The sequence below is a fragment of the Physeter macrocephalus genome, chromosome 19 (genome assembly GCF_002837175.3).
Source record: "Physeter macrocephalus isolate SW-GA chromosome 19, ASM283717v5, whole genome shotgun sequence".
In the NCBI taxonomy this organism is placed as follows: domain Eukaryota; kingdom Metazoa; phylum Chordata; class Mammalia; order Artiodactyla; family Physeteridae; genus Physeter; species Physeter macrocephalus.
The window spans coordinates 81,160,636-81,188,065 of record NC_041232.1 but is presented as its reverse complement, the minus strand read 5'-3'; the positions used below and the strand labels follow the sequence as shown (position 1 = coordinate 81,188,065).

Sequence of the window (27,430 nt, the reverse complement as noted above, 5' to 3'; positions counted from 1 at the left end):
TATCTCTTGATAATTTTGTTTTTAATAATAATTAATCTTTGCAATATCCTTGGTGGGGGGGAGAAGGGATAAAGAATAATTACTGCCATTTTAGAGGGAAAATATACAAAGAACAGGAAATTAAGTGATCACCTACACATCACATAAAGACAGCCAGTAAGCCAGCAGAGATTAGATTCCAGTTATCTTAAATCCCAGTCTAGCCTCTGTCCCTCTGGCACTCTTTCCTGATGACAGCAGATGATCCAAATGAATCACTCAGTTCCTTACACCTCCCGGAAACTAGGACAGGATTCAGAGGGAACACAGACAAAAAGGCAAGTCAAACCAGCTCATTGAAATCATTGTAATTAAGGCACCAGAGTCATTTTTTGTCTCCTAAACATTTGGAATAAAAAAAAGAAAAAACAATATAAGGAAAGCACCGATACAAAGGAATGCTTAAAAGTCAGAGATATTTGCAAATAATGTCTACAAAATAAGCAAAAATAGAGCAACTAGCAGTAGCAGAGAGGGAAGAGATAGTTTAGATATATATTAAGTACTATTTGAGAGGTAACTGAGGCTAAGTGAGCATTTTGTTTTCATATGTTAATAAGGCATGCCACAACTCTTTCAAAATAATGTGAGGTGGTTGGGAATAAAGTCTACATGAACCACAGGGCCTTTAGAATATCAATAGTCCTGCCTGAGTGCAAACCCTTGCCTTGTCACGCACGTACTAGCCGCGTGATTTAACTGCTCCCTGCCTTAAGCTAACTAATGGAGTTTACTGTGGGAGCAGTAAGAGCACCAACCTCGAAGCATTCTTACCTCCTCTAAGTTAATTTATCTGAGGAAGCTCAGAGAACACCAAGCAGGATAAATGCCCAAAAAACTACACCTAGGTATATCATTTTCAAATTACAGAAAATCACAGATTAAGAAAAACCAAGAAAGTCCTAAAAGCAGCCAGAAGGGAAAAACACCTCACCTACAGGGAAACAAAGAGAAGAATTACATCTAACTTCTCCTCAGAAACCATGCAAACAAGGAGAAAGTGGAGTGAAATATTTAAAACGTTGAGGGGAAAAAACCTCACCAACCCAGAATTCTGTACCCTATGAAATTATCCTTTAAAAGTAAAGGAGAAATAAAGTACTTCTCCAACAAACAGATATTGAGAGAATTTGTTGTCAGCAGACCATCCTTATAAGAAATGTTAAAAGAAGTTCTTTAGAGAGAAGGAATACGATATAGGCCAAAAACTTGTATCTACATAAAGAAAGGAAGAGCATGGAAGAAGGAAGAACTGGCTGTTTTGTCACAGTTGCTTAGACTGATTTATGAAACTTTTAAGAGGAATTTTCAAGGTGAGTTAATGTGCCACTCAAGATCAGTCTTACGTCTTTAGGTTCGATTATTTTAATGCTGGTGATAATCACATGCATGAGCCTCCCCACTGTGTTCCAGCAGGTCTGGGGTGAGGTCTGGCCATGGGACTAACAGCTCCCCAGGTAACTGTGCTATGCAGCCAGAGCTGGGGGCCATGGCTCTCAACCATTTTTGGAAACTGGCAGGACCTACGTGCCATCTTAGGCAGTAAACCTTACCCAGATCTTTGCAACACCAAAGGCTGTTCCCAACTTCTAGGGGCTGCCCATATTCCTAGGGTCATGCCCCCTCCCTTCATCTTCAAAGCCAGAAATGATTGGTCAGGCCCCTCTCATGTCTTGCATCTCTCCCACCTCCACTGTGGTCACATCTCTCTCCCTCTCTCTCTCTCCTTCTCTCTCCTCCCTCTGACTTCAGCCAGGAACAGTTCTCTGTTGTCAAAGGTTCATATGATTAGATTGGATCCACTTAGATAATCAAGGATAATGTCCCAATCTCAAAATCCTTAATTGAAACACATCTGCAGGGACTTCCCTGGTGGTCCAGTGGGTAAGACTCCATGCTCCCAAAGCAGGGGGCCCGAGTTCGATCCCTGGTCAGGGAACCAGATCCCGCATGCACGCCACAACTAAGAGTTGCATGCCGCAACTAAGAAGTCTGCACTTGCAACTAAAGATCCCACATGCTGCAATGAAGATCCCACGTGCCACTACTAAGACCAGGTACAGCCTAAATAAATAAATAAATAAATAAAACAAAAAAACAGAGCTTCCCCCAAAACATTGAAAAAAAGAAAGAAAGAAAAGAAAAGAAAAGAAACACATCTGGAAAGTCCCTCTTGTCATGTTACTTAACATATTCACGTGTTCTGGGGATTAGGACCTGAACATCTTTGGGGCATCTACCTATCACACTCACTACTCCCCATCCCAATTCCAAAGTCTTTTAAAAATTATTTTATGAGTGTATATTATTATTTCTGAATTTCTTGTTTGAGCCCTAACATTAAGATAAAGATTTAACTCTTTTATGTGCCCACACATTCACATATACACCCTCCTCCTTTCCCCATTCTACAAATTTCCCAATGAGTTAACCAAATATTCTATCCAATTTTTGCTTAAATCATTATCCAGGTGTTTACATGATTATAAGCATGTAAATATTTTAATAACTAAAATAGATACTATGCTATGATTACTTTTTTCTTTCTTACATATGTCATTTCTTTCATTCACTTAATTTTCTATGTATCAATCATCTTTGAGGTTCTCATCAAAATTGGAAATCATTTCTCAGTACATTCAAACACAGCAGAAAATCTAGTAATTTTTTTTCTTTTCTTGAAAATACCTCTCCTTGGCCTTATGCCCTTTCATTTAAACTTAGATTGATTGTTCTCGAATCTATTATAGCTAATGACCTGGAGCTACTCTTTTGGTATCACTTCCAGGATTCCCTTCACATTTCTCCTATGTTTATGATTAACTGTCCCTTTTACTCCCTCTTTTTTGCTGGAGCACACGCTCCAGTAGCTCTTTGAGAAAAAGGTGCATGATTTTGTTTAGCTTGCATGTCTTAAAATATTTTTATTCTACCCTCATATTTGTTTAGTGTTTAGGCTCTATATAGTGTACTGGGTTGTAAATCTTCCTCCCTGTCTCCAAAATGACATTGAGATTTGAGAGACAATCATGTGGAGAGTGGTCTATATGGCATCTTGGAGTTATGGAGTAACAGAGAAGGACAGTTTTGAAGGAGTTACCCAGAATGACACCTCCACCACAGCATGCTCTCAAGAAGATCAGTTTCAGAAAACAACAGACATAGTACTTGACAAGCTGGGAAATGACTCCCTGAAATATCTATGCTTCCATATTTTAAAATAGTTTTCATGTACTTAAACTCTAGACTTTTATATACTTAACCCCATTTGAGGACTACTGTTTTAAAGAATTAACTCTTTCTGGAAATGTGGGACCCAAAATGTAGAGAGAAATAAAAACCCTAGCTTTCTTATTCTCTCCTTATTTTTTACTTTTCACCCTTTATTTACTTTTTATAGAAACAAAGAGCTTTAGCTATTTCTTTCTCCTGTAACACCTCCTCCTTCCACCTAATAGAACAGTAGGAAAAGTGGTTCATGGCCTTTAGCTATTTCTTTCTCCTGTAACACCTCCTCCTTCCACCTAATAGAACAGTAGGAAAAGTGGTTCAATGGCCTCTTTGTGATTCTGATGTTCAACAACCTAAATTTCTCTAGATTCTAGAATACTCAAATATAATCATCAATGATTACAATTTTCCTTTCTTATTTTTCATTTTAAAATCTATACTGGAAACATATATGGTCCTGTTTGCAAGATATGAAAAATTTAAGATTTATATGTACATTATAGATAGAAAAGATTCAATGATATTTACGGATTTTAAGGATTCAAGATAATGAAGAAAAGAAAGACTTCAATAATTTTCTAATCACCCTTCTCTTTACTGTGAACAATTTTGGCATACATGCCTACTAAAGAAAATTATTATTAATTTTAGTAAAATTTTAATGAAAGTCATCATGTCCTAGATGCTGAATATTATGGCAATGTTATAACCTTAATTTCTGGGTTTTTATCAACTTTGTGGAGCCCAGACAGCTATACAGTGAACAGTTAAGCAGTCTATGATTAATTGCTAAAATGAGAGCTATGCACATATAATATCTGATTCAGTATGATGTAAGACCTAGACTATTAGGAAATTTGCTCCAGAACTTTATCCTGTAATTTATTTAGATGAAAAATAAAATTTACTAAGCTGTAAATTGCTGAGAAATGCAACTGAAAAATTTATACTAAAATTCAAACAGATTACCTTAATATATATTCAACCTCTGAATTCATTTCTATCACAAGCTCTGAATAGGAACAAACATTATGATACTAAAACTGAATTTTTAGCCTAAGGCTAACAATGGAAATGAAAACTGAAAAACGTAAGTACAGTACATTTATTTCTTTTACCCAGAGTTTTACTAAGAGTTTTGTGTTATTTGAACATTTAGACCTCTTACACTTCAACTTCCTCTGAAAACAATAGAAATATATTCCCACCCTGTTACAGTTTTATCACACAGTTCCTATAGAGAAATCCTTTCAACTGAAGCAGTTTAACAAAAAGGTTAAATCCAAGATGCTATCAATTAATGATGAAGGTTAGCAATTTAGTAGTTGATAAATGTTACATATTTAATGCACTTAGATGAACTCTTTTGTGCCCTTGAGCTAATAACTCATATTAATTAAATTATTAATTTAGTTAAATGCAGAATTAACATTTAATCTTCTCATCCCACGGCAAACGTATCTTCCCATCACACGGCAAATGCACATAGCTTGAAAAGCCACAAATGATTAGAAATAATATAAATGTGTAGGTATTTCGATATGTAAAGAAGAAAAAAAATCAATATCTGGTTCAAATTGCTCTAAAAACTCAAGTTCAGACTTCCCTTTCTAGTTGGCATTTGCCAAATTTCTGGATTCCACCAATTGTCTTTAAGTTCTAAACAGTGAAAAACTGCTTCCTCAGACGCAGACCAAAAAAAGAAAGAAAATGAAATCACTTTTAAAGCAATCAAAACCAACCATCAACCATCATTACCGGGGAAATAAGTAGTCAGGATCTGAGTGAGACCTTGAAGGCATAAATATAAATTTCTACACACCACGCCTCAGCTGTGCTTCTCAACTGAAGGCTCTAAAAATTACATGGTTTCCATAAGTGAATTACATTCGTATTTTTTCCATAATCAAAGGATATAGATCAAAGTTTGGTTTCTCAACCTTGTTACTTCTTGAAGAAGCATTCTCATGTGAAAATGAGACCATCGCCTGAAATCAAGAAACCAGTTCAGAAAGTGATCAAAGCCGTGAAAAAATCATTTTGAAAGTTACTGAGGGACATGCAAGCACACTTTATTGAGAGCCCCGAGGTCACAGCAGAGAAAAGTATTGATGTATATTTTTGCCTTGTGCTTTGTCATATTGTCTTCGTTTGGAGACCTATGAGGAAAGGCAGTGCTGTACCAAAAGAAGGAAAAGAGGGTGTAGATTTTAACCTTTCATGGAATCATTTCAGCAACTGAGATTTCCTTTTACCTTTAATCTTTTCACATGGAGGAAATATTTTAGAAATTAATCTCTACCTCTCCCCCCAAAATCAATTCTCGTTTTCAAAAGGGATTTTTGTTAGATACTGTACAGCATGCACAGTCAATATAGAATGAATAAAAATGCTGTTTCTGGAAAGGCAAAAAGGTTGAGTTAGGGTTAGAAGACTCCAGGGATGGGGGTGGCAAGAGCAGAGTAAAAGCAAATTAATCCCAGGATGTTTTCCATCCAGAGCAAATTCATCTACTGATGATGAAAGGCAGAAAAAGTTCTCTTGGTTATGGACTGGGTTTGTCTAGAACTTTTAAACAACCAAAAACACCATTATAGGTCATACGTACCATGAGAACTATCATTACAACCAAACATCTAACTAAATGGGAAAGAAATTAATTTCTGCCAGTTAGGCAATACTAAGTTCTTAACCTTGTTATAATAAAAGCTGTCCCTTTAAACAGTTCAGTAAGACAAAGACTTTTCTTTATTTCCATAGATGGGTCGAAAGGTGCACGCAATACCTGATGTTCTATGGAGTAAATGCTCTGGGCACAGCAGAGTCTTCATACCACGGCACACTATTTTTTAGGAAAAAAAAGAAAATGAGAAACGTAGGGAATGTAGGAAATTTCATGCCCAGGGAATCTTGTATCTACTCTGCAATTCATATATCTGAAAATTATTAACTATCAATGGGCTTCCCTGGTGGCACACTGGTTAAAAATCCACCTGCCAATGCAGGGGACACAGGTTCGAGCCCTGGTCTGGGAAGATCCCACATGCCATGGAGCAACTAAGCCTGTGTGCCACAACTACTGAGCCTGCGCTCTAAAGCCCACGAGCCACAACTACTGAAGCCCACGTGCCACAACTACTGAAGCCTGTGAACCTAGAGCCCATGCTCTGCAACAAGAGAAGCCACCACAATGAGAAGTCCGTGTACCATACGAAGAGTAGCCCCCGCTCGCCGCAACTAGAGAAAGCCTGCGCACAGCAACGAAGACCCAATGCAGCAAAAAATAAATAAATAAATTTATTTAAAAAAATTATTAACTATCGAAAGATTAAAGTTATTTTTAATTAAGATACTTTAGAATTTTTAAAGTGTTTTAGTTTAGGCAATATTTATTAAAGTTAAAATGTAGTAAAACCAGTAGTAAAATTCTGATAACCTCCTCTCTGTTCTCATCTCAATGAGGTGACTTTATTCTGAGAGGATTTTCACATTTTCTTTGATCTCTATCAAAACTTAGTGTAGCTGGAAGCAACCTAAGTGTCCATCGACAGATGAATGGATAAAGAAGATGTGGCACATATATACAATGAAATATTGCTCAGCCGTAAAAAGAAACGAAATTGAGTTATCTGCAGTGAGGTGGATGGACCTAGAGTCTGTCATACAGAGTGAAGTAAGTCAGAAAGAGAAAAACACATACCATATGCCAACACATATATATGGAATCTAAAAAAAAAGAAAATGGTTCTGAAGAACCTAGGGGCAGGACAGGAATAAAGGCGCAGACATAGAGAATGGACTTGAGGACACGGGGAGGGGGAAGGGTAAGCTGGGACGAAGTGAGAGAGTAGCACTGACATAAATACACTACCAAATGTAAAATAGATAGCTAGTGGAAAGCAGCTGCATAGCATAGGGAGATCAGCTCCGTGCTCTGTGACCACCTAGACGGGTGGGATAGGGAGGGTGGGAGGGAGACTCAAGAGGGAAGGGGTATGGGGATATATGTATACATATAGCTGATTCACTTTGTTATACAGCAGAAACTAACACATTGTAAAACAACTATACTCCAATAAAGATGTTTAAAAAATAAAAACCTCAGTGTAGGGACTTCCCTGGTGGTCCAGTGGTTAAGACTCCACACACCCAATGCAGGGGGCCTGGGTTCAATCCCTGGTGGGGGAACTAGATCCCACATGCCGCAGCAAAGATCCCGCATGCCACAACTAAGACCCGGCGCAGCCAAATAAATAAATGATGGGCTTAACAATAACCTGGAGGTTGCAGATGTAAGGATTAATTAATTTAAAGCTCCATCAAGAGAAATTATACAATCTGAAGCACTGAGAGAAAAATGGTTGAGCGAATAAAGAGCCTCAATGATATTTCAGAAAATATCAAGCAGTCTAACACACATGAAATTGGAATCCAACAGGGAGAGGACAGCAAGAAAGGGACAGAAAGTATTTAAATAAATAATTTAACAAAAATTTCCTAAAGTTGGTGAAAGACATGACTTACAGATCCAAGAAGCACAATAAATCCCGAGGAGGATAAATACAAAGAGAAACACACAACTCAGTACGTCGTAATCAGACTACTGAAAAATAAAGATACAGAGAAAAATAAAAAAGATAAAATAATAAAGAGATAGAGAAAAATCTTAAAAGCTGCTGGGGGTGAGAGGATTACACAAAATTGACAGAGGAACAATAATACAAATGATGGCTAATTTCTCATCAGAAACATTGGGGCCCTGAAGACAATGGAATGGTATTTTTAAAGTGCATAAGGAGAAAAATACAGTCAGCCCAGAATTCTATGTCTAGTGGAAATATCTTTCAAAAAGGGGGTAAAATAAAGATATTTCAGTTAAACAAAAAATGAGAGAATTCATTGCTCTCAGACTTGCGCTATGAGAAACACTAAAACTCATTTTATTTTTATTTTTATTTTATTTTTTTGCAGTACTTGGGCCTCTCACTGTTGTGGCCTCTCCCGCTGCGGAGCACAGGCTCCAGACGCGCAGGCTCAGTGGCCATGGCTCACGGGCCCAGCCGCTCCGCGGCACGTGGGATCTTCCCAGACCGGGGCGTGAACCCGTGTCCCCTGCATCGGCAGGCGGATTCTCAACCACTGCGCCACCAGGGAAGCCCTAAAACTCATTTTAAATAGAACTTAGCTACTTTCAGTTTCACCTAATTCTCTAAACTTTTCAGGCTAATCATATGTGCTGACAGAGTTTAGGACAACGATTCCAAGTCTATAATGAAACGAGCATTTGTTTTAATGGTACTGAGCTGTGTATAATATAAATCACTATTTCCCAGAGGTATGGAGGGGAATTTCCCTTAGATTGATCATAATTATCATATGAACACGGGTGGTTAATTTTTCTACTCATTTAGGTATGGGCAGAGAAGCTGAACATAGGGTGTAAGTATAGTTAGAACTTCTTTTGGAAGGAAGTTCTTGCTCAGGGTGTGGAAGAGAGTTGGCCAAGTATGGGTATAGGAAATGAAAGAGAAAGGGTGGAGTCTTTTTTCTGCTATAAAGCAAAAAGCCATGGCTCCTAGTACAACAGGGCACAATGAATGTCTCAGGCAATCTGATCAAATTCATTAGCAAAAAAAAAAGCAGAATTAACACTTTTCCTCATGCACCAAACATGTGGAGAAGTCCTCCGAAGAGTTCAATTTCACTGAATCTTGTTCCTATATTAGTATATTAGGTAGTTTTAAGAAACTTGACGAGGCTATACAAGGGAAAGCAGTGGTCCCCTTCCTCAGCAATAGAATATGAAGCCCCCCAGATACACCACCGGTTAGGCCTCCCTAAGTTGTTTAAACTACAGAGTAGTCCCCTAGAGGAGATAGTAGGTCACTCACTTGCTTCTGCTACAGTTCTTTCCCCCGACAATCACAGATAGAAACGCTCTACATAATAGAAAACCCTGAAGAAAGGAAGTATATCACATGGGATGAGAACATAGATTTCAGAGCCCGACCGTATGAGTTTAAAACTGGATTCTTTGTGGCCTTGGGGAAGTTTACCTCTGCCTCAGTTTCCTTTTTTATGACCCTCAAGTGCCTGCCTTGCATAGGGCTGTTATGAGGATGTGAAATATATGTTAGGTACTAGCAGTATATATATTTGCACAACGTGTTTGCTATTATAATTAAGAAATGAATGGTGTAAAATCCAGCTCTCTGGTTTCATCCGTCGATTCTACTAAGTAGACTCCCGGAGAACCCCCGGTTTTTGCAGGGAAATGGATTCTTCTGCATTTAAAGATATACATCTATTGGTTTTCCAGGCAAGTGTCACACCTAATAGTCACTGTTAGGCTGGTAATACTTAGGGCCAAATGGCGCTCACCAGTTGCCAGCCACAAGAGAACAGTGTGTCAAGGACTACAGTGAGGAGAAGTGGGCTGTGACAAAGGCATTAGGTGAGCAGGTGGTTTCAGAGTGACAGTTCTCAATGGAGAGGACCAGAGACACTACCTCTTAAAGCTGTTGGGGTGGAACGGCGCCAGAGGCCAGATTATTTACACAAAGGAAGGGAGGTTCTCTTTAACGGGATTCTAGGGTGGAATTCCATTTATTTAAGAGAACATTATACAACTTCACTTGTGACCTAGGCTGGTGTTATCAAAAACTAGTGTCTATTAGACTTACAGAACAAAGTGAGAGACCAGAAAAAGCTAGCTTCCTAAAAGAATCTGTGCTTCCTAAAACTTCCTTGGTGTGGGAAAATCCATGGCTCATGATCAAAAAGAGTCTTCTTTTCAACTTAAGATGGACCCTTTATTTGCAAGCAAGTTACCAAGGACAGAATTTGATGGCCCAAAATGACCTCTAGGCAAAGGCAACTGGCCCTGTTCATAAACCCTGTAAAAATAATCCCAGCTCTGGCCAGCTTCTCCTTAGCTTTTACAGTCTGAAGGAGCCTTTCCCAAGAGGACCCTCCTCCAACCCTTCTGGAAGAGGTGGTGAGGCTGCCTGGTATTAAGTAGGGAAAATGCAATTTAAAACAAAACTCCATGAGTCTGGCTACAAGATTCAGCTGTGCTCAGAAATGGATGCTTAATGCAGACACCCACTCCTACTGGGTTCTTTGTCAGTGCCAGGCCCTGGTGTTAACAGGAGGCCCTGGACTCTGGGAAGGAGGCTTGGGGAAGCGGGACGGGGATGCTGGGAACAAGGAAGCTGAGGCAGAAACATCCATTCGCAAGACAAGTCATGCAAAAAGAGCAGGAAGAACACTAGTCAATTTTCTTAAAAAGATGTTTCAGAAGGTTGGGAAGCCCTTAAAACTGGAGACTGGAATACGAATAAGCTAAAAGAATTAAAGGAAATTTTTTAAAAAATAATGAAGTTTAAATAAAGCTAAAGAGTTGAAAGAAAAAAAGAAAACTAGATTGGAGGTTAAAATAGCAGACAATAAGGACTAAATTGAAGTGAAATAAAGGTTAAAATATTTTTGATTCAGAAAGTTGAAGGTCTAGTAAAAGAATAAGTAAAATCTGTGAGGTTAAAAAAGAAGAATTTAAAGGCGAGGTGGCAGGGAGTACAAGAAATTGACTATGGTCAGCATGATAATCAATAAGGGCGCTCTGAGGTGGACCCAATGGTCTCAGTAAGTCATCTCATACTGGACAGCAAGTCTTGCTCTCTTGTTGAATGAGTAAGAATCTGTTTATTTGGCTAGGGTGTAAGTTTGTGAAGTCTATACTTCTACGTAGTTCTTAAGGCCTGACCATTCTCTTTCCTTAATTTCATATTTCATTAGCACCACCCTCAGCAAAGTCTGACATTAGAATCAATGCTGTCAACTGATACCAGTTCTGGAAAATGTGGTTAGAACGTGACATTATCTGGAGTCTATGAAAGTCAAAATTTGTGATATATTCTGAACAAGGTCAATTTAAAAATTTATCTTTGTATCAGCTATGATAAAAAGACTTGTTAAAAAGTAATAGAACAACAAAACGGGAAAGAACATTTAACCCAATGTGGTGTTTCAGAACTTTAAAAGCATATAATGAAATTCAGCGGCTATGAGAAATCATTCTTGACTATGAAGGAATTTCTAAATGACTTCTACACAAAGCACTATTTTGATAACCTAGTTCTATTTCTATGAGATACCATTAAGTAATAAGGGACATATTTTTTTAAATGTCACAATCCAAACATTTTACCATTAGGCCTAACATTCTTTTAGTGAGGCTTTATTACTGTTAATTTTAATTAGTCTTTGTTTTGCAAATGTTCTGCCAACTCACTCCAGCCTTTGTATTGAAGGCTCTAGGATATCAGCAACACGGCTGATTCCTAATTTGTTTGATGTCTCCTATGTCACCATTTCGCTTTTGCTGTTTTACTAAAATTTGTTGGTACCTACCCCTCCAGTAACTGCCCAGTTTATGGGACATCCAGAAATTATCTAGTTAACCCTATACTAATTAAAATCCAACTCTGCATCTGGTTATTAAATAGACTGCAAGGCAGACCTTGTGAACGAAATTTTTATTTACACACTGTATCTAGAAGCAGATACATAAATTCTTTATACGATTAATTTCCAAAAATGTGCAGGAAATTACTCTAATTTGTTTACAAACCAAAACACGTATTAAAATCAATGGACTTTGGATAATTCATTCTGTGGTGTTCTCAGTACAAATGGTACACACCTGATTCGAAACATACAGAAAAGTGTAAACTACAGCAATCTGAATTGCAAGTATTAATTCCATGGCACTCCAACGACTATAAAATTTCTTTAACCCAACATGTATACTTATTACAAAATTCTATAAGAATTTTTCATCATCTCTGGATGTAGAGTTTGGATCACTTTTCAGAAACGGCAGCTACACATTCGCCATGTTATAACCGATTAATAAAAAAGGATGTTTATAAAAAATCTTTACAGGATTAAAAAAGTATTAAAAGAAACCGAATTTGTGATTACTGGCGTACCAATACTTTATTCTAGAATTTTAAAGTTATTTACGGAACTGGCGACTGTTCCTTATTAGAGTTTTCAACAAAACGGTCTATTGCTGGTAGTATGATTTCACTTTCAAATTAAGACTTTGCATTCGATGAAAAGCCATGAAGATTTAAAATACATTACTTTGAATCATTCATAAAGCAAGTATCTCTCATATACAATGTGAAATGTACAATGATCAAAATTGGCATTTCTGAAAGCATTGTTAAGAAAGATATTCAGACTGGTAGCACTAGCAGAGACACTGCACATAACCTACTTAAGATTTCAGTAACTTTTATCCTGTTTCAGTAATACTGGCTCAGAAATTATCATGTGTATATCCTTGGGTTTTATTTCCTATATGCCAGTGATTTAGCCTTTTGACACATGATTTTCTTTAACAGCAAGATGGTTGCCCTGTGTAGCTGGTTTCCTTAACAACTATTTTTAGTTCTATGATTGTTTCCTGTGATATTTTTTGACCTACCAAAATTTTCACATTATTGCACCAGAGAACAGTTTTCCTTAGAAAGAGACTTTGTCACGTACTTTCTATGCTTTCTTACTATTTGTAAAATTGCATAATAGTGTCCTAGTAACACTGGAAATAGCTTCTGGCCTCCATCATGTTTGTGATGAGATATTTGATAAAAAGCAACTCTGATTCATTTATTATGGCAGAAAGATACAGCGTTCTTGTTTTCTTTTTCTTGCCTTGAGCTCAGATTTTCAGAAACACATATTTAAGAAATCACTTACAGGTAGTGCCCATGTCATCTAAGCTACCATTCAACAGACTCCAGAAATTCAACCAAATGCTACCTAGACAAAACTACAGGACGATCTCTTTTTCCCCTTTCCAATTTTAACCAGACTGTTTTACTACCCTACAAAGCCAGTCTTTCACATTATGTTGTACTGCCTATATGCCAAATGGTTCTCTTTAAACAAAAGCAGAAAATATTGCAACGCTCCTTTCTCTGTTTGTAAATAACTTCTTGGCAAATATTTTTATTTTTACTGATACACTATCAGACCCTAGAAATTTGAAATTGGATTAGAATAGGGCATTTTACTGAAAAGTATTTTATATTATGAACATAAAAAAAGCACATTAAAGATTGGCTTTCTGAATTAGAACAGACCTGCCCTCCATAAAAACACAAAATACAAAAACCATTTTAAAACCATTTATATGGAAATCAGAATGATCTTAACTTGAAGCCAAATGGCTAGATCTTAAACACGTGGTATCATGAGGAAGGCGTGGGGAACAGGCTATGCCCACATTAAGACGGGGTTCAGGGCAGAGTCCAAAGACCTCTGTGCGCCATGATCTCACAAAGAGTACATGTAAATGCTTCTAGAAACATGGAGAAGCCACCTCCACATTTAGTATTAACACACAGTGACTCTGTGACAATACCTGCCATCTAATATAGATGCACAGGGACTTCTAACTCACCCTAGATATATTTTAAATTGTTTAAAAATAAATAGTTTTGCAAAAAAATAGTTTAAATGTCTTGCATTAATTTGATAACAAGTTTACAACTCTGTAATAGTTCTTAATCCAAATAGCTTACAATGAACACTTAAATTATATTATTACAGTATACTCCATATTCCATCTTATTAGGTGAAAACATATCAGAAAATGAAAGAGGAGTCTTTGTAACAAGGTACAATCAAACATTCCACCAAAATTAAGTACCTTTTCCCCTTTAAGTCAAAATATCATAACATACTATGGCATTGTGCCTTTTCTTGGTAATTCTCAGTTGACTCTAAAACACAAATAGAGAAAAAAAAATGGGGATACTGCTTATGTCTGAATGACAACGCTATTAAATTTGATCTAAGGCCTTTACTCTTGTTTTTAAATGGGGGTAAGAGACAGGAAAACCGAGGGACAAAGGAAGAAATGTCTTAAGTTACATGTTTCATCTGAGATGGAAACATTTCCTTTAAAGTTATGTAGCTAGAAACATCTTCTGGATGGAGCAATTCCGAAATACTAAAGAATCATGCAGTAAATAAACACTGCATTTCAAAATAACTAAAAAGTATTGGAGGTAACATACTCCACCCCCGCCCAAAGGACTGACTCAAAAGAGATGAAAAAACTAATGATGTCAATTTACTAAGGACTTAAAAAGAAACAAATAGAAAACCTATTTTTAAAGGTCAGTATATATGGTAGGCAAACACTTCCATATACCTGATTCGGTTTTAATATTTTTCTTACATGGTGCTCCACAATCTCCACAATTTTTCAACTAAAGTCACTGGGTTCTTTTTGGTTTTTTGTTTTTGTTTTTGTTTTTTTTCGGGACGCGGGCCTCTCACTGCTGTGGCCTCTCCCGTTGCGGAGCACAGGCTCCGGACGCGCAGGCTCAGCGGCCATGGCTCACGGGCCCAGCCGCTCCGCGGCACGTGGGATCTTCCCGGACCAGGGCACGAACCCGCATCCCCTGCATGGGCAGGCGGACTCTCAACCACTGCGCCACCAGGGAAGCCCTTTGGTTTTTTGTTTTTGTTTTCTTGGTGGGGGGAAGGAAGGGTCAAATCTAGCACATCTTAATAGTGACTGCATAGAAGAAAAATGTAAACCCAACTTTAAAACAATGTTTTCTTTCTATTCAAATCAATTTAAAACTTTATATAAACTTTACGTTGCAAGAGGAACTAGTCCATTTATGAAAATCATTTTTACATCAAGTTCACCCAAGAAAATGTTGACTAAGCTAAAGAAATCACAGATAAAACATTTTACCAAAGGAAAGTATAGATAACAATAAAACTGCTTAACACCGGAAACTATGATCATCTAGTATTTCTTTAATAGTTCTAGTTCCATTAGGTCTTTATGTTACGCCAATTTGTACCAGAGTTTAATGACAGAAAAGGCAACAATTTCTAAATTGGTGGTATACATTTCTTTACAATTCTGTAAGGCCATTTATTAAAACAGACAAACCACAAGATGAAAATGAAGGCAACAGAAAAGTCCAACTTCTCACGACCAAAATAACAGCACAACCTTAAAAATAATTTAGAAATGAATGTTGTAAAAGATATGTAGCAGATCTCTGTTCCATTACCCAAGATTATGTCAGTTCATAATTCTAAATAAATCCTTCTAAAGTATGAAATTAAAAATCATTTTCAGTGTAGGTGTGAATTCTGTGATTTATCACACGGCTATGTTTGCTCAACACTATCTGAAAACGGGCCATTGAAAGAGACATAACAATGTTCATTCTATAAGTTTCATTTAACTTTACTTAGGATTGAAGACACATGAAATGTGCTTTTAATGCATAAAAATCACAGTGGATAGCAGCAAAGGACCGGGGGCGGGGTGGGTAACGAGAATCTGATAATTCACATTGTGATTATTCTGCACACTGATGGAAGATAGCTCACTCTTCTCAAACCTCAAGACTTCCCTTTTTAAAGAACCAAAGTAAACCCAAGACACCTTGCCGACACTTCCCCACCCCTAAACGAACTGGTTACTCTTTTACACATAAAACTGAAACAGTATGGCAGCAAAAGATTTTGATAGCAATGGAAAAGTCTGTAAACTGTATTTCAATCTCTTTTTCTTCCTCCCCAAGTGCAAGACGCAGGGTTCTCATCGCCTCTCAGTAGTGCTTCTCCTGTAAGTAATCCTTCATTTTGTTTGGCAGAGGCAGCTTCTGAATCAGGTCTATCCTCGTGTACTGACGGATGACGAACCGGCACAGGTACTGCAGAGAGCGCACCTGCATGAAGCGCGACACGGGGTTGGTCAGCCTGACGGGGTAGGTGGCTGAGCCCGGCAGGCGAGACCTGGAGTAACAGAAGGCCCCGTTCTCGGAGTCCCTGACCGAGTGCTCGATCAGGTCCACGATAGACGTGTGTCCTTCCACGTCCGGCTGTTCATAAAAGCTAAACCTACCATTTGAATGTTCGATTCTAGTGTGAAGGGTCTTGCCATGCGAGCGAAAGCTCAAGCTTAAAAGGTAACGGTCGTCAGAACTGTCCCGAACAAGGAAAGAACCATCCGGAACATTGGCCAGCTTCCCTTCTGCCTCCCAGCGAGTGATGGGGCCCCAGTACCATCCCTGTTTCGCAAGTTTCTTCAGCTCCTCTGTAAGGCTTGTCACGACCATGGGACCACTACTCTGCACCGAGTCATAAACTCTGGCAACCCCGGGGGCAGAGTTAGGATCGAAATTCAAGTGACAGCGCATACTTTCGGCCACGTGGGCGTCGGAGCCGGCGAGCCCGCCGAAGTTCCTTTGGATCTGATTCGTCTGCAGGGGAGGTAGCAACGGTGAGAGTGGCGGGGCGTCGTCGGGACTCGCCCTCGGGCTCTGCAGCACGACTCCCGTGGTGCCGATCAGCAAGCCGTTCACCGACTGGTCCACGAAGATCTCTGGGGCCACCACGAGGTCCGGGTCTACCTGATTCTCGTCTTCGGGGAAGGAGCCCCCTCCCACTGGAGGAGGGACCGCGGAGACTTCCATGGGGGAGGAGCCATCCAGACAATAGCCGCGCGGTCCTTCCAGGGGGTACATCCCCTCCTCCAAAGGCACAGTGTACTGAATGTAGTCCTGAGGCACAAGTCCGATAACGACAGGCACATGTTCTTCCAGGTGGAGACGCAGGTCCCCATCCTGAGACTCGGAACTCTTGAGCGAGCTCGTCTGTTCTTGGCACGCGGTGTCGGCCTGGAGGTCGTGGAAGTCCTTGCGCACACCGTTCAGGGCCGGGCCCGGGCCGGGCGAGTGGACCAGGGCCTTGACCCTCACCTCCATCTTGATGCACGTCTCCTCCGACGTGGTGGGGCGCAGGGGCCACGGCGTGGGGCTGTAGTGGTGGCTGCGCAGGGAGGTGGACCGCATGGGCCTCTGCGCCCTCACATCCTTGAAGACGATGGGGGCCGAGGAGGATGAGAAGGTGTCCTCGTCCGCGGAGCCCCCGGAGGGCGCGCCGCCCTTGCCCTTCGGCTTCTGTTTCGCAGAGAGCCGTCTTTTCAACGTACCCATTAGGCTTTCACTTTTTGATCTACTCTTTCCGCCTTTTTCATCTTCACTGTTGAGATCACAGCTGGCTATATCCTTCCCATAGCAGCTACCAAATAAGGAATCCTCTTTTCCAAAGTCACTGGCTAGTGATGGTTGTTGTACAACCATAAAATCCGCTTCTTCTTTACTTTTATTCAAGTTGAAAGATTTCCGGAAGGTTTTAAGACTAATCTTCTTCATTCTGACTAGTTACCTAATCCAAGAGAATCAATTTCTCTCTGGAATATTATCCTCGAACATCTGGAGAGGCTGCACACAATGCTGCATCTATGTATTTTCCCCGCTTCATTTACCCTTTGGAGCCATTTTCTAAAAAAATGCAAAAAATAAAAAATGTTATAAGGTCACATTAAAAAATATTTCCACAAAAAGTTTTATTTTAGTCACTTTTAATCCTTTAGCTTCAGAACAAGGATGCCTGAGTATGTTTGTAAGAAGGTAATAAGCTCCATTAAGACAGATATTTTTTCCATTTCACACGGCACAAGGCATCACGGCCTACTACATAATCAGCACTTGACAAATATTTGATAATGCTTAAAGAGCAAACCGACTCTACATCTTTCCCTTCTGCACCTGACTTTGATTTTACCCTCATTATGGTTCGTGTTCCTTACTTCCTCACACAGCTCTAATAGAGCCACTCGTCCTCTCCACACTGACCCACACCATCCCTGGCCTCTCCAGCCACCAGCCTGTGTCCTGCAAATGGCCAGCACTCAACAAAGAAGGCCCCACGTCTATAACAAGCCTAATCGATTCTACAACAAACTATACATATTTTTAAATATTCAAACATCTGTAAAAATGAATTAAAGCAGTTCCATAATCTGTGATGAGTTATCTAGGAAAAGCCTAGAAATGTCCTTCCGTAGCCATGAGTTCAGCAAGAACAGGGCCCATCCACCTTTGCGTTGCCAGTACCCTGCACAGCCGAGAGCGCCCCGAGAGGGGTACTTGCAGCTTCAATGCCTTCACCTGCAGGGAACACTCCTAACAACTAGATAAGTACAATTCATCATAGTAGTAGAAACTGCATTTATTTGTCTTAACAGGTAGAAATTGGTGACCTGAAGACTAATAAAAGCCTCCCTGTGTTAAGTGATAATTTTCTGGCTCACTAGCAATGAACCCAATTTTGTCCACCAAAAAACTGGGCATCAGTTCACACAGATATTAAGAAAACTTAAGTACCAATATCCATAAAGCCAAAGGCTGTGAAAACCAGACAAAACAAACATGTTTTGCCGCAACAACAGGGGCGTTGCAAAGGAAGTAACGTTTACAATAATAACCAAAAATCAGCAAATACTCGATAAACAAGATCAATGGATCAGTATCCAAAATGGCTTGTATCTGGTCTGTCTGGAGCGTCACCCCACCACCTCCCAAACCCAAGCATATAAATCTATTTAAAGCTCGACGTAGAGGGTCAGGCCAAGCTGACTTTCTAGGAATGATATAAAATGTTAATTCAGATTTCTAATTATTAGAGAAGTGAAAATCAAAACTACATTGAGGTACCACCTCACATCTGTCACAACGGCCAACACTAAGAAGTCTACAAATAAAAAATGCTGGAGAGGGTGTAGAGAAAAGGGAAACCCTCCTGCACTGTTGGTGGGAATGTAAGTTGGTGCAGCCACTGTGGAGAACAGTATGGAGGGTCCTCAAAAAACTAAAAATAGAATGACCATATGACCCAGCAATCCCACTCCTGGGCACATATCCAGACAAAACTCTAATTCAAAAAGACACATGCATGCCTATGTTCATAGCAGCACTATTCACAATAGCCAAGACATGGAGGCAACCTAAATGTCCATCAACAGATGAATGGATAAAGAAGATGTGGTACATAGATACAATGGAATAGTACTCAGCCATAAAAAAAGCCAAGACATGGAGGCAACCTAAATGTCCATCAACAGATGAATGGATAAAGAAGATGTGGTACATAGATACAATGGAATAGTACTCAGCCATAAAAAAGCACGAAATAATGTCATTTACAGCAACATGGATGCAACTTGAGATTATCATACTAAGTAAAGTAAGTCATAAAGAGAAAGACAAATACCATATGATATCACTTATATGTGGAATATAAAATATGACACAAATGAACCTATCTAAGAAACAGAACAGACTCATGAACACAGAGAACAGACTTGTGGTTGCCAAGGAGGAGAGAGTTGCGGGAGAGATGGAGTGGGAGGCTGCGATTAGCAGATGCAAACCATTATATATAGAATGGATAAACAACAAGGTCCTGCTATATAGCATACGGAACTATATTTAATATCCTATGGTAAACCATAATGGAAAAAAAATATTAAAGAATGTATATACATATAACTGAATCACTTTGCTGTGCAGCAGAAATTAAAGCATTGTAAATCAGCTGTACTTCAATAAAAAAAGAAAAGAAAAAAAAGTTAGTTCAGTTTCTATCTTAATTATGAAGTCTTTAGTTTTTCTACCGCTGTGCCTCATTTATGCTATTTTCTTCCTCCTGATAAATGTTCTCTTCTTCTTTCCTAATCCACCTTTCAGGGAATTCCTTAAAAAAATATACTTCCTCCTTAAATATTCTCTGATCACCCAGCCAGAAAGGAGTTCCCTCCCTTTTCTGGACTCCAAATACTCAACCTGTACCTCTTTAATAGTATGTCACACAGTGACTTAGAACTGCTTGTATTCTATTCAAGTCTTATCTCTCCAACCAGATTGTAGTACTAAAAAACAGAGACCATGTCTTATTCATCTTTTATATTCCTAACCAGGAACTATCATTGGATACTTAATATACACTGCTTAAACTCTTTGATACCAAATAAATATTCCTTAGCTGTCAAGTAAATGGATAGAAAAATCCACACTGTGCAAAACTGGCTAAATCTCCTCTTATTAAAATAAAGCACTCCATATGGCTGATTCGCTTTGTTGTGCAACAGAAACTAACACAGTATTGTGAAGCAATTATACTCCAATAAAGATCTAATAAAAAAATAAAAACTAAAGCACTCTATCTCCTATGAGAATCAAAAGTCATTATTACAAATGGTCAAGGATTGGCAATTCCAAGTAAAAAATGCCACACAGAAAAACACGTGTCTATCTGTTAGCAAGCTCTACCATATGGGTAACGGGTGTCTACTCCCATACTTCACATGGTATGTGTTCAGACATGTAAAAACTACTGAAGAAATTCCACCAAATAAATACTAGTAAAGAGAAGGAAGTAAATATACTAAATAATACCCCCCCCCCAATACTTAGTGCCATGTAGTTGCATAAGTACATCTAAAAATAAAAAGTATCTTTGATCTCACAAGTTGAGGCTGGGTGAAAAGTAGCGTAACAATGGCATTACCTATGTAAGTACTATGCTGTCATCAGGAGCCAAAAGAAACATAAGGTTGTCCTCAGTCTCAAAATATTACAGTAGGTGCTACAGACTGTCCTTTCTGCTTGTAAGCTGCTTTTCATCAAGTCCTCCACTGTCCTTTCCCCCTCCCATCTGTAAGATACTCTACTGGATCCAAGAGGGGTTAAGAAGTGTGATTCAAAACTAAAAGATGAAATCTGTGAGCTCCAAGATGGGTGAAAGAAAACGATAGGAATACCAATATGTATAAACTAAATAACTAATAAGAACCTGCTGTATAAAAAATAAAATAAAATTCAAAAAAAGGAAAAAAACGATAGGAAGAGACTGGACAGACACAATCTGACAGAGTATCTTTAAGCAGTCAACTATGAACATGACCAACGATTAAAAGCTCTAAGTCAGACTAGATTGTAAATAAAGACAAAGGGGAGGGTATAGTGATTCCCAATTTTGCTTCCTAGCTGCACCCTAACCTGCTGCATGCTAGGGTGTGGGTAAAATTCATGAGTGGGTCTTAGTGGTTCTGCCAATCCCCTGAACTCACAGACCAAATACTCTATGTTCCTTTCTCTACCTGTCACTTTCCTCACACCCTCAAAGAAGTCCTGACCTACAAAAAAGGTCTTCTGTCTTCAGAGAAAACTCTGTAAGTCGGAAGAATGCACCTTAGTGGTAAAAGAGCCAGTGGCCCTGAGGTCCTGGTGCTCACCACTTCCTGGGAGAGGCTGCCTGGGCAGTGCAGACACAAACCAAGTAAAGCAAGGAGGACACGATCGTTGGTAACTGAGAGATACCATGAAGGAAAGGGAGGCTATCAGAGAACACCAGGGTTCCTACTTTAGGCTCCATAAACACCTAAGACACGTATCCAAGGCCTCTCTGACAGCCAAATATTTAGGCTAAGGCTGGAATGATGAGAAGGAGCCAGTCATGCGAAGGAAGGCTGAGTGAACAACTTTCTAGATTGAGGGAAGAGCATGGGCAAAGGCCCTGAGGTGGGAAACTGCAGATGCAAAACTGAGAAGCCCAGTGTGCCCCAAGTCCATGGTGTGAAGGAAGAGTGGGCACAAGACAAGCACGGCAAGGTACTCGGGTCTGGTTTGAAGTGCAATGAGAAGAACTAAAAGGTTTCAAATATGAACATGGTCTAGTTTATATATGCACTTCCCAGTTTTGAGACCACACATCTTCCTCTCCAACACAGACACAAACCCATCAGGAGTGTAACTTTGTTGACAAAACAAACCAAAAAAGCCCACAAAGAACCCAGGGGTCTCAAACTGCCTCATCTGAAAACAGATGAACAGTTTCTGAATAAAAGTAAGATGTTAATCATTTGGAGCCATTTGGAGATCTAGGGGAGGACTATCCAAGTTTTCCTGACAGGCCACACATGCCTCTTAAATTTTTCTAACAATGGATGGGTGGGGAGAGTTCAAGTGCAACATAAAGCACTGGAGAGACTCAAACATGAGTCAACTGCATATAAAGGTTTTATTCATAGCTAGTTTCCATTTGCAAGCAATTCTTCATAATGTCCCAATTTTATGATATAATTTTAGTGAATTACATTCAATTTCAATTCTGGTAGGAAATAGTTGTAGTTGCAAACCCTTCAGGGTCCACCAGTTATATATCCATACCAGTCATTAGAAACGTGTGTGTGTGTGTGTGTGTGTGTGTGTGTAGGTGTGTAGACACAGTTAATGCAGCTAGGAACACATACAGACTCATCCCGAGGTTGCACGGAAAACATCTGCAGCACGTGCCCAGCCCAAGCTTTAGGGATTCATAACTAGATAAGTTCTGAAAAGTAGGTTCAGAAGACAAAGAAAGACTCAGAACATGAAGTGGAAAGGAGGCCTGAATAAGAAAGAACACACTGCAGGATCCAGGCAGCCTATAAGAAGGCAACAGCCTAATCTCCTGCCCACATACACTCTGGTCTTCCTCGAATCCAAATGCCAAACTGCAGGAAGAGTAAAACCCGAAAGAGTTTTCCATCTCAGCCAGTGGAAAACAGAAGTCTTTACAGGGGGCTGTAAGGCCGCACATGATGTCACGCTCCCATTCCTATACCACTCTTCCCGTGCCCTCTCCACTCGCCCCCTGGTGCTCTGAGAGTACTACAAACATGCTGCCATTTAGGGCCTGGGTGCTGGCTGCAAACATTACACAACCAACTCCTCCCCCGCCACTTCTTTCAAGTCTTCACGACTGTCACTTTCTCAATGAGACCTGCCCTGATCATGCCATTTAGGCTGCAACACAAACCCTCTTACCATGCTCATTCATTTTCCCTGGCAGACAACAGAACTGTCTTAGTAGGTTCTCTGTCACTCTCCCCTCTGTTCAAAGAACATAAGCTTTACCAAAGTAGGGATATTAACTCTGCCTTACTCACTGATGTGTCTCAAGCATCCAGGACCATAGCACGGGCACAGGAGGTGCTCAGTAACTATGAGCCAATAAATTTTAGACATGCAAACCTAATCAGGTATGGTGAACAGATACCCTGCCCATCTTCACCTTCCTCACTCCCCTCCTCAAGCAATAATTTACCATTATTTAGGAAAAAGTTACAAAACTCCTTGACATGGTCAATAAAGTTCTACACAATCTGGCTATTTTTGATGATTTCTGCTCCATTCATATTCACCATATTTTCACTCAACACACAACTTTTTAACATACTGCTCCTTTGATTTGAACTGTGTGTTGTTTTTTTTTTTCCATTCTCCTCTTTGACTAATTCCTTCACACGTCAGCTCATCTGTCAGTTCCTCAGGGAACATACCTTCCTGATTAGGTGAAATCCCCCAATTACATGATCTCAGAATACTGCATACCTCTCTGGCCTACGATTTTTATCTGGGATGTATGCTTACATCTGTTTGTATGATTATTTGATTAATACCTATCACCCCATCAGACTATGACTGACACAAAAACAGAGACTAAGTCCATTTTTTTCCCAGCACGTTATCGCAGCACCTAGCTTGTATCTGGCCGAAAGAAGGCACTCAGTAAATATCTGCTGAATAAACAACAAAGCAAAATGAATGAGAACACTGGTCCGCAATGACAGGCGACTTGACACTGATGCATGTAACTGCCTCAAGAGCAGAATCAGTAACCGCCTCTGATGTGGTAAGTATTACATTTAGTTACCCTCAGTAGATGTGGGGTTCAAATGGTTCTGCTTCCCACTATCACATCCATTTCACAGAGAACAAGACTGAAAACCACAGTAAAAGTACTTGGTAATCATCTACGTGATAATTATTCCTTTTTCAACTACCAACCCATATGCAACTTAATATAACATTCAATAAACAAAATTCAATCCTAAACATTAGAAACTACAAAAAGTTCTAGTAGGCCATATGGTCTTTTATCTCTTCCCTTCATTTTCTAGGCAAAGATTACTCTGGAATTTTTAAGAGTATCTGTTTTTCTGTTTGCACTTCTAAAAATATATGCCATCTTTTTATAGGATTACCATCTGTCTCATCATGCCGAAGTAAATGTTCTGAATTAGTTTCACTGCTTTTCTAATTGTAAAATTTTAAGTTTACACATATACTTGAAAATGTGTATAAAGGTTCAAGGGGAAGTTTTAGACATGAATACTTTATCCATACAGGCAGAAGATAATATCTTCAAATAATTTCACAATCTCTTTTTTAAGGAATGATTGGAGGTAGTCATGCTTCCCATTGTTAACACCTAATGAAAAAACTTAAAAGACTACATCAAAACAACTACCTAACCTTCAACAAACAAAATAGCGTTATTATTGCCATTTTAAAAGTGAGGAAACTGAGTCTCAGAGAGATTAGAACTTGCCCAAATAAGTTAAATAATTTGCCACCAGGAAAACGAGCAGATCCAGAATTTGAACCTGGCTGCTGACGCCAAAGCTCACGTTTCCCCTGTAACAAGCTGCCCTGTTGGTCGTGCTAGTGCTTAAATGAGCAGTTCCCAAACTTTCCTGTCTCGGGACCTTTCTGTCCTTTTAAAAATTATTGAAGACCACAGAAAGCTCTGTCTTTGTGGGTTATATCTACTGAAATCGTTTCTTAAAAGTTAGTTGCCCTGGGCTTCCCTGGTGGTGCAGTGGTTAAGAATCCGCCTGCCAATGCAGAGGACACGGGCTCGAGCCCTGGTCCAGGAAGATCCCACATGTCACGGAGCAACTAAGCCCGTGTGCCACAACTACTGGGCCTGCAAGCCACAACCACTGAAGCCCGCGCACCTAGAGCCCGTGCTCCACAAGAGAAGTCACCTCAATGAGAAGCCCACGCACCACAACGAAGAGTAGCCGCCACTGGCAGCAACTAGAGAAAGCCCACGCGCAGCAACAAAGACCCAACACAGGAAAAAAAAAAAAAAAAAAAAGTTAGTTGCCCTGGGAAATCTGAAACCATATCAAGAATTTTTTTCCTCTATTATATTTAATCCCTATTAGAAATTAGAGATTTAATTAAAATATTTATTAATTCATTTTTAAATGACAATTTACTCATTACATGTTAACATAAAAAACTTTTCAAGAAAAATAAATACATTTTTCCAAACAATAAAAATTCAGTGAGAGAAGTAGTACTGTTTTACGTTATTGTAAATCTTTTCTCTGTCTGACAAGACAACTACACTTGTCTGTGTTTGCATTCAATCTGTTACAATATGCTGTTTCAGTTAAAGTGTAAGAAGAAAATCCAACCTCCTACAGATATAGAACTGGAAAGGGGAGGATATTTTATTTAATAAACTTTTCATATAACTGTGGATAGTCTTCTTGTGATACTAGAACAAAATCAAGTGCTAGTTTCTTAAAAGTCAGTAGTGCTAAGAAATCTACAGCCATATCAAGAATTTTTTTACTCTATACTACATTTAAATCCATTGGTCTTGGTGACATTTTAAATAATCTTTTATGCATGCATGATTTGTTAACATCATGTATTAGTTATTTCATTATACAATATCAAAAAGTTACATTTAATATCACCACTGATCTCATCAGAAAGGTCTGTAAAGTACTGGGAAGCAGTTAAGCAAACAGTGGTAGATAGAGGTTTTCCACAGTTCTAATTTTTGCTTGAATTTAACGTGGGCAACGATATTGTCAGTGAAGAGAAAGCTTTACTTTGACCATTTATGAGAAAATATCGACTGAACACTCAAGTTGATTAACCATAGTTTGTCTGTCAATTGTTCTTTTAGGTAAAAGTGGCGTGTCATGAAAGAGCAGCTAGTTCAGTAAGTAACTCAAACAATGGCACAAGCCTTCACTCAAGACACCTTCTTTAGTATGTGGTACAAGTGCTTCCTAGGCACTTCCACTTCATCATAAGGATTTTGAAAAGGTGTGTACTCAAGGTCAAAATGTAATAAAATTAATAATTTTTATAGCTTCATCAATGACATTCTTAAATGTAACTGGAATTTTCTTCTTACTACAAGTGCTTGGAGGTGAAGAAAGAACATATGACTACTATGAAAGTTTAATACTATTACACAGTTAGTGCCATTGCCTTGTTCGTGGTAAGGCACCATCAATTTTATTCACATTGCTTTTGCACCGTTGGCAAAAATGGCAATACAGTGAAAAAGGCAAATGTTTTAGCATTATTATGAAAGGGGATCCACAAACCATACTTTGAGAACTGATAGCTTAAACTATCTGTGAAGACAGTTTAAAAGAACACAGAGAAAGACTTTTAATGTAAGCAAAGCATCCACATTAAAAATTAACAAGATAGGAGGTTCACTGTTGTAACCATCTCTCTGCATTTCAATTTCCAGCCAGTTTCTGAGTGTGACATGGCTCATGCCCTTCCAGGTCAGCTCCTTGGATTCTACTCCACTGCTCCTGAATCTGTCAGGTCACTACCTGCCATTACCTTTATAAAAAAAGGAAAAATAAAAAAGAGATACTAAAGCCTTTCCATAAAGGGAAAAGTAGAAATGAGGGAAACAGACCATATAAAAAAAGAAAATAAGGTCAATGGCCAATATAACAGGAGATGGAATTTAGGTCCCAATGTTTGTTATGCCAATAAATATGAATGGGATACACCCAACTATAAAAAGAAAAAGACTTTCAGATCTGGTTTTTAAAATCCAATCATATGTTACATAAAAACAACACACTAAAACCAACTGCCTCATAAAGTTTCAAAACATCATAAAATTTCTATTAACCACCTCTTTCCGATTCTCCTCTTCTTCAGCATTCCTGTGATTTTCTTATTCTATCAGCTGAATTAAATCTACTTGTATTCTATTTGAGATCAGGAACACTATCACTTGGTCACTTGTTAGAACCCAGTAACTGAAATAGTTCCTGGGCATTGCTGATGCTCATCCAAACTTTTCTGAACTTAAGAGTCTTTTTTTTTTTAAAGTTCTTTCTACAAAAAAAAGTTAATCGATTTGTAAACACTAAATAAATGCAGATGGCTAAAAAAATTTTCTGTGGAATTAGGTGTAAGCAAAACCACTCTAAAGGACTATGAAAACGTTACTTCAAAAAATATCTCGGGGCTTCCCTGGTGGCACAGTGGTTGAGAGTCCGCCTGCCGATGCAGGGGACACGGGTTCGTGCCCCGGTCCGGGAGGATCCCACATGCCGCGGAGCGGCTGGGCCCGTGAGCCATGGCCGCTGAGCCTG

General features: G+C 39.1%; 1 protein-coding gene across 2 annotated transcripts in view; it reads right to left on the bottom strand.

Annotated features, from left to right (window-relative positions):
• Window positions 1-15,230: 15,230 nt before the first annotated feature.
• Window positions 15,231-27,430, bottom strand: part of SOCS6 (suppressor of cytokine signaling 6) — a 31,567-nt gene continuing 19,367 nt past the window's right edge. For both annotated transcript variants that reach the window (XM_024133953.3, XM_007117233.4), the window contains exon 3: window positions 15,231-17,666. In XM_024133953.3, coding sequence (XP_023989721.1) covers window positions 15,930-17,537 — 1,608 coding nt within the window. In that variant the 5' untranslated portion in view covers window positions 17,538-17,666 and the 3' untranslated portion in view covers window positions 15,231-15,929. The remainder of the gene's footprint in view (window positions 17,667-27,430) is intronic.